Consider the following 14,716-nt stretch of genomic DNA (forward strand, 5'->3'; position numbering starts at 1 on the left):
TATTTAAGTTAATGTACCGAATTGCTGCTACAGCTCATTGTCTACTGGCAAAGAGCTAAAGGGTTGCTACCCCTTTCAAGCGACATTTTATTGTTCGCCGCAGCTTATCATTATTATTATTATATATATATATATAAATATAAATATATACATATATATTAGGGTGTACCAAATTCATACTTTTTCTCCAAGATACCTCTCAATTTTTTTCCATTCCCTAAACTCCACTGAGGCTAATAATCAACAGAAAAAAAATTTTGTAGTCAGGAAGTGATAGCTGTAAAATTTGACAAAATTTATTTTATCAAAAAAAAATGTCCGTTACATCATTGTTGGATTTATGTAATGAAATTTATTTTTGTCTTTTACTTTATTTTTAATAAAGTTAATAATTATGCGTAAGTTAAATAGTGTTACTATGACTTTTTAAAAACATATTGAAATTTGAAATGGGCTCAAGTATATTTAGGTAAAGAGTATCGAGAGGCTCGGAAATATGCTTAAACATATAAAAATGCACGCTTTCTCGTAAGTCTTGTAAAAAAAAACAAATAAACTTTCTTCGAATCTGATACATAAATATTTTTATTTTGCACAAACAAAAAACAACTCCATCAAATGGTTTTTATGAATCAAGTAAACATCTTTAAGAATTCCAGTATTGATAGATTTGTGCTCAAAAACCCGCGTAATTTAGAGTTGAGCTCAGCAAAAGGGTGTACCAGAAATAGGGTTCTTTTTCCTTCTTGAGGACATTTCTCAAGTTTTTGTTATTCTCTGAAGTTCACTGAGGCTATTAATAACCATAAAAAGAAAAATCAGATGTCAAAAAGTGATTTCTGTAAAATTTAAAAAAATGAAATCTTTTGAAAATGAATGTTGTTTTGTTGTCAATGTTATTTAATTTCTTTGGACGTTTTTCTCGTTTTTTTGTTTTTTTATGAATAGTAAGGTGAATATTATTATTATTAGTGTAATGCATGCTTTTATTTTATATGAATATTGAGTTTTTGTAACAGGCTAGGGTACGCTTATCTAAAATATTTTAAGAGGCTTATAATTAAACTTAAGCTTACAAAACCCTATGCATTCTTGTAAGCTTTGTGGGCAAGAAAAAAATCATCTATATTTATATAAAAATATTTTGGTTTTGCAATGCAATAACTTTATTAAATGGTTTTCATGCATCAAATAAAGACCAATGAAAATTTCAGTTCTCTGCTCATAAACATGCCTGATTTAAAGTAACATTCAACAAAATGCTTACCATATGCTTAATTTTTAAACATAACCTGAGCTTTATATCTTTATAAACGTATAATTCTTTTACAAAAAAAAAATAATAATAATTTAAGTAATATTTGCTCAATTAAAAAGTTCTGTTTTGTGGCTAACATTGGTTGTCCTGTCAGAATAAATGCAAATAAAGGAAAAAAGAGGAAGACACTAATACCAGAAAGCTATTGTTTCCTGTAAAGTATTCTATCAACCAGCTGCCATGGGCAGCTGATTGATAGAATATTTGACCAACTTCTCAGCATTAGAAAACCTCAGATATACAATTTTATGAATAAATACTGATGACTATTTTAAAGTTCTGTACGATTTAAATCTACTAAGTCTGTGGTAGATTGTTTTCAAACATTTCCTGGCGAATATCTTACCTGCAAGAGTGAAACATTTAAATATCTGCACTATGTGTTACTTCTCTTTCAATGGATGCAAAGAACAAGATTCAATGATATTGACAACATAAATGACATTAATCTTAGAGTAATCTAAGCTTAACGCTCCAAGAGAGTTGACCAGGCAGATGTGATCTTAAATAAACGAGAGTATTACAACATTGTTGATCAGATTTTTGCTATATGCTGTGACATCACTGCTTCAAACACTCCAACATTTAAGTACTTTTTTAGAGCTTTTACCATCTTCACAATGTTCCCTGTTCTGGTTTATCTGCATGCAACACATGTCCGAGGTACACATTTCTCATTTTGTGGAGGATCTTACTGATGAGAAAATAAAATGGCACAGGAAAGCACTATATGTAAGATTATATAAAAGCTGGTCACTCAGAATGAGATGGATAAGACAGAGCACATCAGGTTTGATAAGAATGGGTTACACGTTGTGCTGTTTTTAAACAACATTAAAAGGAGGCCCTGAAGTTCCTCAAGAGGCCATTGATCAAAAAAACATTTAACTTGGGGACTACAAGAAGCTATGTGAACTAATTGTCTTTTAATTAATAGGAGATGTACTACTATTTCATTTTTATCAATCTGGAGCCTTCCATTAATCATTAAACTTAATTATCAATCGCTTTTATTGAGGAGGAGGGGGGAGTATATTTTGGAGTTTTTTAAAAATGTTATTAATATTAATAATATTTCATTTCTAAGGTGTTTGGTAAATGCTTCATACCTGCTTGCCTATAGGATGATTGAAAATGTATCCTAGGTGATGAATAAGGAAAAGAAAAAGATAATAAAAATAATAATAAAGTTAGATAAAGGTTGCCATAAATTGTGTCACGCTATAGGGGGTAGGGAAGGCAATTTTGTGATGATTTGTTACGAGGGGGAGGGGGTCTCACAATTGTGAAACATTTTTTTTTTTTAGTTTTAAATCTAGAGAAGACTTTCTTTAATTAAAAGAGTATTTGACCAAACCAAAACTCTCATTTGATGTACCTACATGTTGATCAGAGAGCTCGCCTCATAAGTAAGAATTTCCAAGTTCAACCCCCACCATATCCCTGGTACTTAAATCTTACTTAGTCGATGTGTAAACTCCGTTAACAGAGTAGTTACATCCTGTTAATGGACTGTTACAGCTGTAACAGTCTATGTGCAGTGCATGTTCTTGGCTTTGACTTTATATGGTACAACTTTATTTAGTTGGCGCACAAAAGTGTGCAAAACAAAAAACATTTAAAAAAATATATTTTAGGGGGGAGAGGGATACAAAATTGTTGCATTTTGGGGGGGGGGGGAGGGAATCAATAAAGTGTTACAGATGCGTTATGAGGGGGCGGGGGGGGGCGTGGACGAAAATGTCAAAAACTGCATAACATAATTTACAGACAACCCCTAAGGAGGATGGTATACCTAGTAAATTATTTATAGTTCACTCTGTCTATTATATAATTAATGATTCAGTCAAGATTTATATTACTGAAGCTTCATAAGTACATAAGTCAAATGAATTTATATATATATATATATATATATATATATATATATATATATATATATATATATATATATATAATAATGAATTTAGGTTCGAACAATTTTTTTGTAACCTGTGGCTCCTAATTCTAGTAAAATAATTGATGATAATGATAGGGAAAGTTGTAAATGCATTGAGAAGTTGAGAAAAATTATTGAAGATGGAGCTTTTTTTCAAGAGATCACAAATTAACTTGAGTTTTTTGTTTGTTTCTTTATTTGCATAAAAAAAAATTATTGATAAATTTTTTCAACATCAATTTCATTGAGAGATTTAACAATAAGACTGTTATTAGTTGTGTGGATTAAACAGCATAACATAGTTGTATGGTTTTAAACAGCAAGGCTATTTAAGCCACACAACTATGGAACCTTGATTATAAAACTGCTAAAAAAAACAATCTACTAAATTAAAAGATTTTTTAATGTATTTTGTAAATACATGAATGTACCCATGTATCTAATTATTGCTTATTGCATTTTTTTTAAATTCATTCTTTGTCTAGAGTTTCAATATGCTTTGGTTATGGATTTACAGAAAAAATTTCAGCATAATCAAAATTTGCTAGCCCAAATCCTTGATAGGCTTAAAAACATTGAACAAAGTGGAGATATAGTTTGAATATTGACAGAAAAAAAATCTTTTTATTTATTTAAGAGATTCAATATTATTAAAAATATTCTAAAAACAAGTTCAAATGCAAGAAAATACAAGGTAACTTCTAATGTTCACCCTTTGATAATAAAAATCTATATTCCAATTTTCATTATTGCTGAAGAGTGATGCTTGGGTGTGTAAGAATTGCCAATTTTAGTAATAATAATAGTTTTAGTGATAATTGTAATGGTTAGTGAAAAGTTATGGTATTGTGGCAGAGTTTTATTGAGCTCAGGTTTTAAACAAGAAAGTCCAAGTTTGATACTCACCACTTGCCTTGCACATGGCTATTTCCACGATGGAAGAGATAAATTTCGTGTTAAAAAATTTCTTTTTTCAAAAGGTTTTATTTCTTTAATTATAGTTTAAACACCTTAAAATTATTGTTAAAATAAATTTTGAGTAGAAAATGTTTGAACCGAGTAGATAAATTTCATGAATGTTAGCAACTGTTTGTTCTTTTTATTATTCAAAAAAGTGAGTAAAATTTGAGGGCGAGTTATTGCAATATTTTAAACAAGACATATCCATATTTTTGTTTAGAAAGATTCTTTGAGATTACATATATGTCTTGAGTAAAAAAACTTTTACTCTTTAAAAATAATTTAAGTGTTTTTTTGTCACATACACATCTGCAAAAATTACGTTGCGTCACTGAACTAAAAGCTAAAAAATTAATTATTGCAATGAAATTATGCTTTATGGCGAGGTTTTTTTAGAAATTATATATTTTAATGTAAACTTTTAATCATTACTAAAAAAAAAATTGGTCAAAAGCATTGTATTAACATATAGTTATAGTTTAAAAGCTGTTGCGACACTGAACCCATCGACGGGATAATTAGCATTTTATAAAATAGCGCGGTAAGGAAGTCAAAATATCATCCAAAAGTTCAGATTTCGTTGTGGGTTTTCAAATTGTTCAAATTCGAATAAATTTTTGCATTTTAGTATTGTGAAGGGCTATTAGTAAATATTAGTAAACTTTTGGAATTATGTTAACATTTTCTTATAAAGTTGTAAATTTTTAAGAAACGGAAGCAAAATTAGAAGTAAAAAAAAAACGTTATGCAGAATACCAAGCTAATTATGTTTCTCAGAATGCTGATAAAAAGAAAGAAATGTCCAGAGTTAGATCTAAGAGATATCAAGAAAAATTGAAAGCCTATCCTAATAAAAAAGCAGCTTATGCTGCTAAAGCAAAATTTAGAGTTTTAAAAAGTCGCGCTTTAAAAAGAAAACTTTTAAATCAATATCAAAGACCAAGCTCATCTTTTAAAAACGTTCAACAAAGAGGAAAAGCATTGAAAAAAGTTTTAAAAGCACTACCAACTTCAAAGGAGAAACAATCTGAAATTCTTTCTATTCTTTCAAATAGCTCTGCTTGTAAAGATAATTCGGGTCTACCTCCAGCATGTTCAAGGCTGTATGGTCTTTCTGAAAGCGATGTTTTAGCAGTTGTAAACTTTTATAATGAAGATGAAGTTTCCCAAATATCAACAAACAAAAAAGATGTCACTCGAATTCAATTATCTGACAGAAAAGCAAACAATATTCAGATACATCATTTATATTATTTGCTAAAAGAAGCTTTCGAGTTATTCAAAGAAAAGCATCTGCACATAAAAATTGGACTCAGCAAATTTTGTGACCTTCGTCCACGCAATGTAAAATCAGTTACAAAATTTCCGCATAATGTTTGTGTTTGTAGTTTGCATGAAAATATGCGATTTGCCTTAAATGCATTAACAAAATTAATTCAAGCGTCTTCAATCAAAGTTGGATCTGAAATGATAAATAACTTTGTTTGTGAACCGTACACATACGATTGTGCCTAGGACAAATGCGTTGCATGCAAAGGTATGAAACAGTTCGATAAACACTTGCAAACTGTTAATACATTTGGTTTCGAAGTATCCTGGGTGAGTGGAGAAAGCCTGAAACTAAAACATATGCAAACATTGAAAAAATTTCAAAAAAGTCTACTGTAACAGAACTCATCCAACACATATCAGCGATGCGTGATAAGTTCGTTAAACACGCATTTGTAAAGAAAAACCAATCAACAATTTTTAATAAACTGAAGGAGGTTTCGATGAGTGTTAATTCTGAAATTGCAGTAATCCAAGTTGACTGGGCTGAAAACGCTAGGTGTTTCTATCAAAATGAGCCACAAGCGGCTCATTTAGGTCAAAATCAAGTTTCTATCATGACCCTAGCAGTCTGGAACATTGAGTTAAAAACATTTGCCATAGCTTCAGATTCAACTGATCATACTAAGTCTTCCGTTATACCATACATTGACAAAATCCTTCACTTTATTCCTGATCAAGTCAAAGAAGTACACATGTTCAGTGAAAATGCCACTTCTCAGTTCAAAAACAAAAGCATTATGGCTGCAATGGTTGTGTTTGAAAAACATTTTCATAAAAAATTCTACTGGCATTTCTTTGCAGCGATGCACGGGAAAGGAGTGGTTGATGGAATAGGAGCTACTGTTAAGCGAATCACAGCCCTGAGAGTTAAAACTAGTCAATACGTCAATCAATCAGGTCAGCAGCAGTCAATCAGGTCAGCAGCAGATTTTGCGTTAGCATTACAAGATTTGCAAATATCTGTAATTCACATGTCAGAAAACGATACAAAAAAATGAATTTGGATTCAGACAACAAAAAAATGAACTTGGATTCAGTTCAATTTTAAGTTATTCAAGGAAAATCAAAGGTATATCAAAATCACATTATTTTTATGTTCAGAATGATAACGTTGTTTCGATGCTATTTTCACCTGAGTATAATTAAAATTTATTACAAAATAACAAAACTTTTTAAAATGATTTTAATTTCGACTTTTTGTTTCATCACTGAACGTTGCGTCACTGAACTAATAGTTTTTTTTCTGTAAAATAAAACGATATGAAAACTTTATTGTTTGTGGCTTTTTTTATGACTACCTTATTGCCAATTGAATAAATTACAACAAAAAAATCTAATAAGTCAAGCAATAATTAAAATTTCAGCGAAAACTCCATTTAAAAGTATGCTGATAAAAAAACACTTTTTTCCACGTTGCGTCACTGAACTCATGTTTTAATTTTTGCTATGTAGCAGGGTTATGTTAATACAATTGTGTTTAGTTTATATTATAATATTTTAATTCAAGATTGATTTAGAGTAATAAAAAATTATTTTTGAGTTATAGAAAAATTTCTATTAAAAAAAATCTCTTCGCATGATGCGTCACTGAACTATGGAATTGGACATATATATATATATATATATATATATATATATAAATATATATATATATATATATATATATATATATATATATATATATATATATATATATATATATATATATATATATATATATATATGTTTGTATATATATATGTATATATATATATATGTATATATATATATATATATGTATATATATATATATATATATATATATATATATATATATATATATATATATATATATATATATATATATATATATATATATATGTTTGTATATATATATGTATATATATATATATATGTATATATATATATATATGTATATATATATATATATATGTATATATATATATATATTTATATATATATATATATATATATATATATATATATATATATATTATGGTATACAGGCATCATCTAGCATTGATGGAAGAAAATGAAAAAGAAAATTTACAAGCACTCTTTATTATAAATATATGAAAGGTGAGCATTGAATGAAAGTTTGTAGCTATTGCATCTTATTTAAGACTGAAATATTTTTGTAAACGGTAAATAGCAGAACTTGAAACAGTACTGGATTACTCATTTTCTCCTATTTATTGTTTGCAAATATATGTGGGGCCGTTTTTCATTTTAATTTAGTTTTTTTGAAAGACCTTCTAAAACTGATAACAAATATTTCAATATAAATTTTTATTGTGGATGTCTTTTAGTAGTTGACTTTTTAGCAATCAAATTCAAAAGCAAAGTCTCTTTACTTTGCTTTAGAATTGAATTGTTTATTTTAATTTTCTAAAACATGCCCTATAATTGACAAACAATTTCGTGATGACAAACAATTTCGTGAAACATATTTTTTTAGATACTATTGTTGGTGACAAAATTGGTAATGATACAAGCAACATCGAGGGTGCCATTGGCGAATTATTAAAACGAGCCAAAAGATAATGTTTTTGCTTGTATTTATATATTAAATTAATTTATATATTAAATTAAAAAAATTAAAAAAATATTTTTTTCAATATTATTAATTAATATTGACAAAAAAATTATTTTTATTTTTTTGTAATTATTTTTGTCAATAGTGGGATTTAATGACTTATGCAATAACCTTATTATTAACTTAATAAGGATTGCTAATCGTGATGAATCCCTAAACATGTGTATATTAAAGCTAAGCCCTGCAGCCAAAAAAAAAGACTTCATTTCTTGTCTCAAGACTCCATTTTTTTATTTTGTTATTAATTGAGTTGGTAAGAGAATGAGGTGAATAAAATTAAACACAGAATGAGCAGACAAAATTTGGCTTCTATTGTGGACCTCTAAACAGACTGTTTTGGACATCCTTGGATGTACTTTAGAGGTCTGAAATAGACGGACAAAAGTCAATTCATTTGGTACATCAAATGGACATCCAAAGGCATCCATTTTGGACATCCAAACGGTCCATTTTGGACATTCTTAGACATATTCTGGATGTCCACATGCCTATTAGAATAATCAATTAAGTAAATCTACAAGTCTAACTAATTCAAGTAAAGTAAGACAATGTTAAATTCAGCCTTTTCTTTTAAAACAGTTGAAATTTCTAATAAGCTCTAGGTTTGCATATTTATTTTATTTTTTTTGCTCTCAGAGCAATTTTTAAAAGAACTATTTTTCTACCATTTTCTAAAAAGTATAAGGAATAAGTATAGGAAAGGTGTGGAATATACTTACCAAGAACTGTATTTTTCTATGTCCAGTATAGAAAAGGTTGGTGTGGAATATACTTACCAAGAACTGTATTTTTCTATGTCCAGACAGCTAATTAAATTTATTGCTAAAACTGTTTATTGTAACACGATAAAAATTTTTATTTGCAAAACAATAAAGAGTTTTGATTCCATAACTCCATAATTCCATACATCTATCATTACAAAACCTCTGTATTATAGTTATATTTGTATATAAAATATATATAAAAAGTGATGCAATTAAGCAACATGTTAAAAATATTTTCTTATTTGACTTTTATTGTAACAAAGTTGAATTTTATTTAAATTTTTAGTTCATTAAAATCAATTATAATAACTATATATTAATACATATGGCATGAATTCAGTTCATGCAATATTAACAAATATGGCATGTATTCAATTTATACCATATTATTAATTTTGATAATATGGCATAAATTAAATTCATGTCATTAACAAAATGGCATAAATTGAAAAAATAAAAAAAACAAAAAAAATTGAGAGTTTTTAATCTTAACTATACTGAGGGAAGTTGTTTACATCTTGTTTTAAATACCTTTAGGTTGAACAATGACAGGTTGCAAACTGCTATCTAAAAAGCAACAAAAAAAAAAGGTTATAAAAAGGTTCTAAAAAGCAACAATTAAAAAAATTATGAAAATAAAAAAAATTTTGAAAATTGTTTTTTAGTTAAAAAAAACAACAAATAAGTTAAAAAATATAAAAATTATAAACTATAATATAAAAAATAAAAATATTAGTTAATAATAAATAAAAAATGTTGAAAACAAAAATATAAGTTAAGTAATAATGCTGTTTGTTTATTATTGACATACAGATTAAACTCAAAAAGCACCGAAAATATTTTTTAAAAAAGTCATTTTATTTATAAAACCAGATAAAACTTACTTGAAATTCCATTTATTATAAACAAGTTTTTTATCAAGCTTTCATAAATATTCAACCATTTAAATGAAGCATAAACATGCACATTATCAAAGTTTTGAGTTTGATTATTAATTTTAGAAAATACAAGTTCTCCATTAATTCTGATTGTGAATATATAAGAAGTGTCTTTCCTAATTTGACACACTTCAATGTTTGACCATACATGTATTCCAATAGGATTGGTAATGAAAGAAATAAAACCTTGATCATCAATAATAGGAGTGTTTATTTTAAGTCTGCCACTGCCATCCTCATGAAACCAAATATCAACTATATAACTATTAAAATTATCAAGAAAATAAAGAATATTATCTTCTTCAAAACCAAAATCATAAGGATAAAGATCAAATGAAATAAAATATTCCTTTTCAAGTTTTGGTATCTCAGCAATAATATTTTTGTTGACTAAGGAAATGGGAATATTACCAACAAGGTACTCTAGAATAGAATGTTTTAAATAATAATAATCTAACTCAAATTCAAATAAAAAAAAACATGAATGAAAAAGAAAAACTTTATTCAAAACTTAATTTTAATAACAATTTTTAAAGATAATGATAATAGTTAAAAATACTTGAAAAAATTATTTATGAAAATTATCAATAAAAATTTTTCATACCAGCTCTTCCATTAATGATTTGTAGATCTGATAAGGATCCATCTTGTACACTTAAACGTACTTTAATGAAGTACCATTGACCAATCATATAAGGAGTTTTTGCTTTAATGGATGAAACATTAAAATCATCTTTAGTAAAACTAACTATGGAGTTGTCGTTGTAGGTCCAAATGGCTTGATTTTTATCACCATAAACTCCAAAATCATTACCCAATGTCAAATGAAAGGCACTTTTTAAACTCTTGCTATATTTTTCTGATTTAACATTTAAAGTTACAGTATACTCCTTCATTATAATATTCAAATCTCCAAGAAAAGAACCATGAGTCAAGATTATTTTTTCTGTATTTATGGTCAAATCTAAATGATATTTAAATTAAAATTTAGTAAAAAATCCTATTGAAAAATAACTTTAGAATAGGTATTTATCAATTTTGAAGCATATATATATATATATATATACATATATATATATATATATATATATATATATATATATATATATATATATTATATATATATATATATATATATATATATTTGTAGAACGTTTGAAAGAATAATTTGAGATAAAATGATGTATCATCTACTACAAAACAACCTAATCAATAATAATCAATCAGTTGGTTATACATGATTTAGAAGGTACAATGGTTTTGTACCTTCTAAATCATGTATAACCAACTTACTTGAAACAATCCATGAAATAAAAAACCATCTTAACAATAAGACTTCAGTAGATGTTGCATATTTTGACTTAGCAAAGGCCTTTGATAAAGTTTTTACACACTTGAAACTAATTCACAAGATAAAAAATTATAGCTTCTCAAAAAAATTAGTTAAATGGCTTCAGAGTTTCTTATCTAATAGAGTGATTTTGGGTCAGCATAAATCCGAGTGGAGAGAGGTCTTAAGCGGTGTCCCTCAAGGTTCAGTTTTGGGGCCTATTCTATTTGTTATATATATTAATGACTTACAGGACACACTGAAATTTTTATTAAAACTATATGCTGATGATAGTAAATTGATTGCTTCAATAAACAACGAATCCGAAAGATGAAAGTTTCAAGATGATATTATATCGATGCAAAAATGGGCAGAACTATGGTGTATGAGTTTTAATACATAAAAATGTAAAGTTATGCACTTTAGAATAAAAAATAAAAAATTCAAATATTTCATGATAAATATCACTAATAATAATGAACATGTAGTATTACAAGAAACCGAAATAGAAAGTGATCTGGGTATTATTATTACAAATAAACTAAAATGGTGCAATCAAGTAATAAAAGCAGCAAATAATGCAAACCAAATTTTGGGGATGGTTAATGAAACTTTTAGAAATTTGGATGTCTGCACCATGAAAATATTACACACATCGCTTGTAAGATTACATTTAGACTATGCTATTTCGGTTTGGAATCCTCACCAAAAACAAGATGTAGACCATTTGGAAAAAAATTCAAAAAAAAGCGACAAAAATGGTCCCATCTTTAAAAAAAATGAAATATGAAAACAGACTTAAAGTTTTTAACCTGAAATTGCTAGAGAAAAGAAGAACTTGCGGAGACCTTATACAAATGTATATAATAGTATATGGCTGCGACCAAATTTTATTACAAAAACCAATAAATTTTATAACCAACAGAGTATTAGACTGAAAAAAAAGCAGAAATCACAACTTTAGATTCTCAAGGCAATACACTCCAAAATGTGAAAAAAGGCTTGACTTTTTCATAAATCGAGTCTGTAATAAATGGAACAATTTAGATTATGAAACTGTTAATGTTAAAACGATTAAATCTTTTAAAAACAATATTGATAAAAAAGATAAAAGTAAACTTCAACTGTTATAAAGTAATCTCTAATGTGACTACTTTTCGTGTAATTTTTACACGAAAAGTACGGTTTTGAATTTAATAAAAATAATCTATATATATATATATATATATATATATATATATATATATATATATATATATATATATATATATATATATATATATATATAATTGGGTGATAAATATTTTAAAATCAGGTATGGCTATGGGGACTCACAAGGAGTTTTAGACTAAAAATAAAAAAATATCTTATTTAAAATAATTTAAAAAAAATACTTCTCCGATAAAGCAAAAAAAAAGGTTTTTTATGATTTTAGGCCTTTTAATATAAAGTTATGTGTTTCTAACAAATTTTTTACAAAAAATTAGTTTTTTATTGATTGTTTTTTCAGTTTTTGCAAAAACCATAATTTCTTGCACTGTTTTTTCTGCACATACTGCACAAATATTGGATCTTGCAGTGTTTATAACAGTTTCTTGATTACATCAGTGTCTTAAAAAAAGATTTTTTTGCTTTTGCATACTTGTTAACTGCAGCTTTTAAAACTTCATAGTTTGTTCTATTATAATAGTGATTGGAAAACCAGATATTCATCAATTCAACAGTAATAAAATTGCATGCTTGTTGCAGTTGCTGTCAATGTTCTGGCTATAAAATAAATATCAGTAATACTATAACTCCTTATAAACTCTATCTAGCATTATTAATGTATGGAAGAGCCTTAAAATTTATTTTGGCAAAATCTTTTTTTTCCACATAATAACTGTGATGATACCTTTGCTCACACAAAAACTTCATGTCATCTTGCCATACTACTGCTGGAATGCAGATGATTGGCATTGACTGTTTAAAATTTTTAACCAAGACATAATTTTCTATCAAATAATTTTGGCTATAAACTCTTTTTTTAAATATGCTACAACACCTTTTGCTCCAGTATTTGTGTTTGTTGTGTTACAAATAATCAATTTTATTACTTCCCATATATCAAATTCATTTAACAAATTAATCAATGCTGAAACAATTGTATTGGCTTTGCCATTCTCTAAAAGCAAGGTTGCTAACTTTATTCCGTGATCAATGTTTTTAAAAACTACAACTTGCAATTCTTTCTGTTTAATCTTCTTACCATCAAAATGTAGTGCTCATAAAGATTTTTTTATGATTTTCTTTAATTCTTCTTTGATTCTATCAGTTTCTTTCATAACCGCTTTGTAAATACTTGTCTGTGTTGGAGTTGCAATATTAGTACATTTTTCTTTGGTGTGTACTTAGCTTAACATTCATTACTAAAGAAACGGCTGAAGCAGTTAAAGCTTTTCTTGTTTTTTTTAGGTCTAGTGAAATTGTTAGTAGATGGGGCAAAATCATTGTCATTCTCTCTTTCACTGTTACTAGAGTCAGAGTGTGTAATTTCTATTTTATTCATGGTTTTGCTGACAATTTAGATAGGCGAGTTGGAACAACTTTAAAGTAACATATCCTACTCTTCCATTACTTTTAACTTACACTTTGTAAAACTTTTTTAACTACTCAGCCATACACCTTTTTTAATTGTAATATCAAATAATATTTCATAATAATAACTGATACTGATTACCTGTACCTTCTGATCTCTGTGATATTTATTCACTAAATTTTCAACTTTTTTTGAAACTGATTTTTCTGTTACCTCTGGAAAATTCAGTTTGGTCCATAATGAAATTAATTCACAGACAACTTTACATCTTACAAAAACAGATTTTTCTAAAGAGGCCAAGTAAGTGAACCTCCCTAAAAAAACTGATTTCTGTTTTATTTGCCTTTGCTTACTCAAAATGAACTAAATTGCTTTGCCAAGTTTTCTTGTTTTTGTTTATGATATCGCTACTTATATAAATCTCAATATAAAAGGATTTAAATAATGAAATATTTTTTATAATTTAAAACATTACATTATAATAAATTTACTTACACATTAAAAAACAACTTTAGCAAGGTTTTGTAAAACCAAAGAAAAACTGAAAAATACTGAATTAAGTGATACAAAAAGTAAACTAGCTAGTTTTAAGAAAGTGGTCTATGGGAGACATTTTTAAAACCAATCATCATGTTATATATAATTTCACAGTCCCTAAAAAAAGTGAATTCTACAACTAGAAAGCTCAATGTTCTTAAAGAACATTGAACATTTTCTTTGTACAATACACACAGGAATGAGACAACCACTTCACTTATTGCATGGGGTATCATACACTATCTATGATTAAGTCAGACCCATAACTATGGTGGTCAGTAGGGTGATTATCATTCTACTTTTGAAAAAAACAGTGGTTTTAAAATTTTACTAATTTTGTGGTTTGTTTTAGTTTTATTTATTGTTTCATTAAAACTAGTGTTGCATCAAAAAAAAGTTCTCAATTTCGTCAACATCAAAAAAT

The 14,716-nt window shown here is 27.1% G+C and overlaps 1 protein-coding gene across 3 annotated transcripts in view; it reads right to left on the bottom strand.

Annotated features, from left to right (window-relative positions):
- Positions 1-14,716, bottom strand: part of LOC100199204 (fibroblast growth factor receptor 3) — a 170,052-nt gene that overhangs the window by 96,995 nt on the left and 58,341 nt on the right. For all 3 annotated transcript variants that reach the window (XM_065806068.1, XM_065806071.1, XM_065806069.1), the window contains exons 10-12: positions 10,452-10,811; positions 9,794-10,270; positions 9,441-9,476 (exon numbers count right to left, since the gene is read on the bottom strand). In XM_065806068.1, coding sequence (XP_065662140.1) covers positions 9,441-9,476; positions 9,794-10,270; positions 10,452-10,811 — 873 coding nt within the window. The remainder of the gene's footprint in view (positions 1-9,440; positions 9,477-9,793; positions 10,271-10,451; positions 10,812-14,716) is intronic.

This window comes from Hydra vulgaris, chromosome 09 (assembly GCF_038396675.1).
Source record: "Hydra vulgaris chromosome 09, alternate assembly HydraT2T_AEP".
Classification (NCBI taxonomy): Eukaryota; Metazoa; Cnidaria; class Hydrozoa; order Anthoathecata; family Hydridae; genus Hydra; species Hydra vulgaris.